The 6124-nt window shown below is 33.1% G+C and overlaps 1 protein-coding gene and 1 long non-coding RNA gene across 3 annotated transcripts in view; both read left to right on the top strand.

Annotated features, from left to right (window-relative positions):
• The window catches only part of LOC107100477, a 4714-nt gene extending 1103 nt beyond the window's left edge, over positions 1–3611 (top strand). The window contains exons 2-5 of the mRNA XM_015398984.1: positions 1191–1265; positions 2100–2432; positions 3053–3409; positions 3505–3611. Coding sequence (XP_015254470.1) covers positions 1191–1265; positions 2100–2432; positions 3053–3409; positions 3505–3611 — 872 coding nt within the window. The remainder of the gene's footprint in view (positions 1–1190; positions 1266–2099; positions 2433–3052; positions 3410–3504) is intronic.
• A 193-nt stretch (positions 3612–3804) lies between these two features.
• On the top strand, positions 3805–4933 carry LOC107100471. 2 transcript variants are annotated; one of them, XR_001482010.1, is made up of 4 exons: positions 3805–4155; positions 4251–4367; positions 4461–4513; positions 4624–4933. It is a non-coding gene; the product is annotated as an uncharacterized LOC107100471 (long non-coding RNA). The 2 variants fall into 2 exon arrangements; XR_001482011.1 differs by having other exon boundaries at positions 4673–4933.
• The last annotated feature ends 1191 nt before the right edge of the window (positions 4934–6124 follow it).

Raw genomic sequence — 6124 nt, forward strand, 5'->3', positions numbered from 1 at the left:
TATATATATATATATATATATATATATATATATATATATATATATATATATATATAGAGGAATCATTTTTGTTAATAAAGCCATCCCAACAAAATTTTTGAAAGTTTATCCAGGCTTGGGTAGTTTGATTGGATATGCTTTGCTTTGTTTCTGTCAGTTATCATCTGTCTGTTTATGGCACATCTACATTTAATAGCTTTTCATAGAGATGCTATTGTTATTTTTTTTTTTAGCCTCCCTCTACTCTAAAAGGCAGGGTAAAAGGCACAAGTCTCAGAGTGCAATTAAATTCTTACTAGGGGAAAAGAACAGAGTGACTAACTGTCGATAGTTTTAACTAGTGCTGCCATTTTTTCGCCCCGATACCTGATACATGACTGTGCAGTATTGGCCGTTACCATACCATTACCATCTGTTTGAAATTGATGTGTGTGTATATATGAAGAACTGCCTACTAGTTGGATGTAAAATAATTGCCATCATGGGTTTGTCAAGCTGCTGCCTACCTATGTGAAGCATGGAAAAAAAAAAGACTAATACAAAGTGAATCCAGCAGAACTTTTTATTGCCTACCTGGAATGGGTGACAATAGTTGAATAAACTTTTGGCTCTGAAAATGGTGTCGGGGCCCTATTTGTTGGTACTCGCCTTTACTGATACCACCATTTAGTGCTGGATCAGGGCCCTGCGCGATACTTGTATCGGTATCAGTGCAACACTAGTTTTAACCTTGGCAGACTTGGGGAAAAAAAACATTTAAGATATTTTATTTTTTAGTCGTTTAGATGTTTTATTACAGCATCTTTTCAGTTGTTACAGTTTGGCCAATATCAACTATCTGTGGAGGAAAATACCAACAGTTCAATCAGTTTTCACCTGGTGATATTTTTTACACTTTGAGTCAGGCTAGTGAGTTGTTTAATGCATAAGATTTTATGTTTTTTTATTTTATATTTGTTATCACTTTTCAAATTTAACCCAGTTATAAGAAATATTTGCAACTTTGTTACTCTAGCCCCATATTCATAAAAAAATAGCATGTTCTGTGTTCTGAACTGAGACACAATATATATGACACAATATAAAGCCATTACTTTGAACACTTTTGTAGAAAAAAATGAGTGAGGCAGGAAATACAGTGATTCGTCGGCAATGGTGTAAAATTACCACACTTCCTCCTGTCTTTTTAGTATCACGGAGTGTAAGGAGTTGTGTGAAGATGCTTCTGTTTTGGGTTATGCTACATGTTCTTCTTCATCAAAGAAGTAAGTGTAATCTTCTGTAATTTTAAAACATGATTTACCATTTCATATGTTACATACAACCCTGTACATCAGACTTTCTATAACTGGATTGGTACTGTTAGTGAATGTTGATTTCCTGTATTTAGAATTTTCAAGAGACCATCCTTTTCTTAAAATTATTTATTCATGGAACTCTATAAAAAGCGTTTTTCTTGATGTTTGCAGCTCTTAAGCAAAATCTCACCTCCACAAATATGATATGTAATGCTGATAGTGGGTAGTATTATTGTATTCAATTTAAACTAATGTCCAACGGAAAAATAAAAACCATGGACAATTATATGGAATTTCATATTTAATCTTCTGATAATAGAGGCTGGCGGGCCTTTGCCAGTAACATACTTAAAAAGTGCAACATTGAAAAAGTAAGTTGATTCATTTAATGTGTGAATATATTATTGAACTGATGTTTAAAAAAACTATCCAACAGCAAACTTCAGAAAAACATGAAAAAGCAAGATATTTAAATAAAAATCCAAAACCTAAATACAAAGGATATTTTGCATTAAACATTATCATCTGTGTGGCAAGAGGAAGTTGCATTTCTAAGAAAGCCAATCAGATACCTTTGAAAGTGTTTTACAAAACATCCCTCGTTGATTCAAATGTCATTTTTCTCAATAAAGACAGTGTAAATATGACTCTTTTATGGGCTACACTGTTTAACTTCATGAACGATTTAAGTAATACATAAACTGTAACACCTAATTTTCACGTCCTAGCTTTTTATATAATTTAGTTTGATATTTCTTTTAACTTTTCATGTTCAACTTTTCTTCTCTTTTTGTTTTAAAGTTACAGATGCCTTGGTTCCAGTGGTCACAGCCCAGCTGGGCAAACCTGTGACTTTAACATGTGATTTGAGCAAGAAATTTGAGAACATGGACTGGCTTCAATGGCACAAGCAGACTACAGGAGATACTCTCAAATTAATTTCAGTGCTGCAGAAGAATGCAAACCCTATTTATGGAGCTGGATTTTCATCCATAAATTTCAACTCAACATATAATAACAAAATGTTTAATCTGACGATCTTGAGGACTTCTAAAGAAGATAAAGGAATGTATCACTGTGTGCATATGAACCGGTTTGAATCTATATGGAATGGGAGTTACTTATCATTAGAAGGTAATCATGAAAATAAATAAAATACTATATAATAAAAAGCATGAAAATCTTTTATATAAAATATATTTTACTAGGTTTTGGCTGCTGAACCTGATATGATTAGTATAGGTATTTAAGCAGTCATGCATAGAGGGCAGCCATAGCATTTTTTTATCCTGCAGAACATTTTTGGTTAATCTCTTTAAATATGTAGACATACAATTTCAGAGCTTCTAATTTGATAGTTGTTATTGAGAGTTTACTGAAATGAAAGAATTATAGAAATAAATGCAATTCTTTTTTCGTGAAAATGTTATTGTTGTGTCTAATGTTGTTGAGTTTTGAGATTTATTAGAAATACATAGAAAATACCTGCTGCTATATTGGTGTAATTTTAAATGAAAAGTAAAATCCAATATTTTTTTTGAAATAATGCTGAAAAACTTTTCCATAATTAAATAACAAGGACCTTCTCACCTAAAAATAGACAATTTTCTTTATCAAGAACTCAACATTTTTAATTTATGGAATGATCTAGCTTTAAAATATCTTATGAACATTAGAAATGTCAAGCTGTATGTTGTTCTTATACTTTATTAATAATGATAAAAATAATATTGAAATTAATGTTCATTGTTTAGGAAACACAGAGACAACTTCAAGCTACCGTGTTGTTCAGCAGCCAGCTGTTCTAGATCCATCCCGTCCAGCAGAGTCAGATACTCTGCAGTGTTCACTCCTTTCTCAGCCTGGGGAAAAGACCTGTTCAGGAGAACCCAGTGTGTTCTGGTTAAGGACCAAACCGGACAAGTCTGTTCCAGATCTCATCTTCACTGATGGAAAAACACCTGAAAATTGTGAGAAGCCATCAAACGCTGAAAAGAGATGTAGTTATAACTTCTCTAAGAAGGTCTCCCCTTCTGATCTTGGAACATACTATTGTGCAGTGGCCACATGTGGAGAGATATTACTTGGAGATGGAACCAGAGTCGAAATTGGTATGATTTCTTTCTATCATACTCTTAGCCAATATTTATCAATGATGGGCTTTTTAACAGAAACAATTGCATCTTTTCTTCTTTTTTTCCCCCAGCTCATTCATTAAGTGGCATGTCTTTGGTAATAACAATGATCTGCTTGGCCATATCTGTGCTTTTGAATATTGGTTTAATTTGTTGCCAAACTCACAGAAGANCTTAGAAATAGACAATTTTCCTTATCAAGAAACCAAAATTTTATTTATTTTTTGGAAGGATCTCGCTTTAAAATATGTTATGAATATTAGCAACATGTTGTATGTTTTTCTTCTACTTAATTAAAAATAATAAAAAAAAGGAAAAAAAAAAATATATTGCAATTATTATAGAATACTTTTTTTTTTTTTTAGGAAACACTGAGACAATTTCAAGCTATCGTGTTGTTCAGCAGCCAGCTGTTCTAGATCTATCCCGTCCAGCAGAGTCAGATACTCTGCAGTGTTCACTCCTTTCTCTGCCTGAGGAAAACACCTGTTCAGGAGAACCCAGTGTGTTCTGGTTAAGGACCAAACTAGGCAAGTCTGTTCCAGATCTCATCTTCACTGATGGAAAAACACCTGAAAATTGTGAGAAGCCATCAAACGCTGAAAAGAGATGTAGTTATAACTTCTCTAAGAAGGTCTCCCCTTCTGATCTTGGAACATACTACTGTGCAGTGGCCACATGTGGAGAGATATTACTTGGAGATGGAACCAGAGTCGAAATTGGTATGATTTCTTTCTATCATACTCTTAGCCAATATTTATCAATGATGGGCTTTTTAACAGAAACAATTGCATCTTTTCTTCTTTTTTTCCCCCAGCTCATTCATTAAGTGGCATGTCTTTGGTAATAACAATGATCTGCTTGGCCATATCTGTGCTTTTGAATATTGGCTTAATTTGTTGCCAAACTCACAGAAGATCACTCAAAAACAGAGGTAGGTACTTGTAAACTACAAAAAAATATACAAAGAAAACAGAAAAAGGTAGAAGAATTTTAGAATCAAAATTCCTCTTTGAACCATGTTTAGAAAGATCTTCTTCACAAACAAAACATAACCACACAAGGCAACCTGATGATTTTGTGAGTAATTACAATAATTTTCTTTGTTAATTAGAAATATACTAAACCCAAAGGCATAAACAAAATAACTAAAATTAAAATGTTTGTATAACTTTTATGTTTTCACTCAGACAGAAGAAGGAGAGCATCTGACCTATGCTGCCTTACATTTCTCTACAGGGACGACGAACAGGAGAGAGTTGAAGACTAAAGAAAGTGTGTATTCAAACGTCAGACTGAGTCATTTAGAGAATACATCCTGATGAAGCTCATTTGTCTTATTAAATATACCTCAATAGACAACCTATACAAAGATAATTCAATATATTAAATTAACACCATATTTCTGTGCTTCAGATTTGTTTATTGGTCTGTAGTGATCTCAGTTGTCATATCTTCATTAAGTGGAAAAATGTCATGATTATAGTATGTTTGGAAAAAGTCTATATTAAATATATTCTTGGTGAACTCAGTGAATAAAAAAATTTATCTATATTGTTGGTTTTGTGTCAGTGTAGGCTCACGTAGAACATTGTGATATATTAATGTACAAAAATACAATTCTTACGATAGTGTTCTATGCCTGTTGCTCATTTTAAACTGAGGTCATATAGACCAAACATCGGTCCTGATAGTGTTTAGCTTTTCCTTTTTAAGCCTAAATAGAATTATAGCACCAGTCATGAAGAGAAGACATAAAGAAACGTGTGCCATCTGCCAGCAGTAGTGTACCACAGAACTATCAGAAAGCTAGATGATGATAGTTGGGGAGGCTACCTAACAAAGGCTGAATATCCAGCAATACCTCATGGTAAAGCTACATTTTGTGGGGGTTGAAGACCAACCAATATGAATTATTGGTTAATATTAAATAAAACAATATATGTTTGTTTGTTTGTTTATTTAGATCCCCATTGGCTACTGAGTAAAAGTGGTAGCTGTTCTTCCTTGGGTCATTTTTTGAACAGATATATCAAAGTTGTGTAACAATGAAGCAAAACACAGAAGTACACACACACACACACAAACAGACACACACCCACACACACACACACACACACAGACAAGACAAAACAACTTCATATACATATATAACATACACACTGAGACCTATAACAATCAGTAGTGGCTGGTGGAGCTTTCTCCAGGGAGGTCTATAAATTCAAAATAGACGTATACCAAAAACCAATCAAACGTATACTAAGTTATCACATATATTTATATGAATGCCAACAACAACAACAACAAAAAAACATAATTTCATCTCAGGTTTCGTTTTTGTCCATAAATCTTGCCCTTCTGAGGCAAATCTGTGTTTTGCATGGTCCAATATTGTTCCACAAACCTAAAAAAATAATGTAACAGTTTAATAATGGGAAAGCTATTAGTCAGCTTTATATATTTTTTATTATGTATATAAAAAAAACTACTTATTTTATGAGAATGTGTTTATTCAAGAGCAACTATGCAAACTAACAAACATCTAAAAGAAGTACACTATATTATATTATTTTCCATGTGAATCCCAGATTGTTCATTCTTCTTTGCCTTTTCTAAAAAGTGCTTTAAATTAGTCCTTGTCATGATCGGTTTAGAGATAAACCCACATGCAGAACACCACTGGAGACTTGG

Source organism: Cyprinodon variegatus, unplaced genomic scaffold (assembly GCF_000732505.1).
Source record: "Cyprinodon variegatus isolate N-32 unplaced genomic scaffold, C_variegatus-1.0 Scaffold977, whole genome shotgun sequence".
NCBI classification, from domain to species: domain Eukaryota; kingdom Metazoa; phylum Chordata; class Actinopteri; order Cyprinodontiformes; family Cyprinodontidae; genus Cyprinodon; species Cyprinodon variegatus.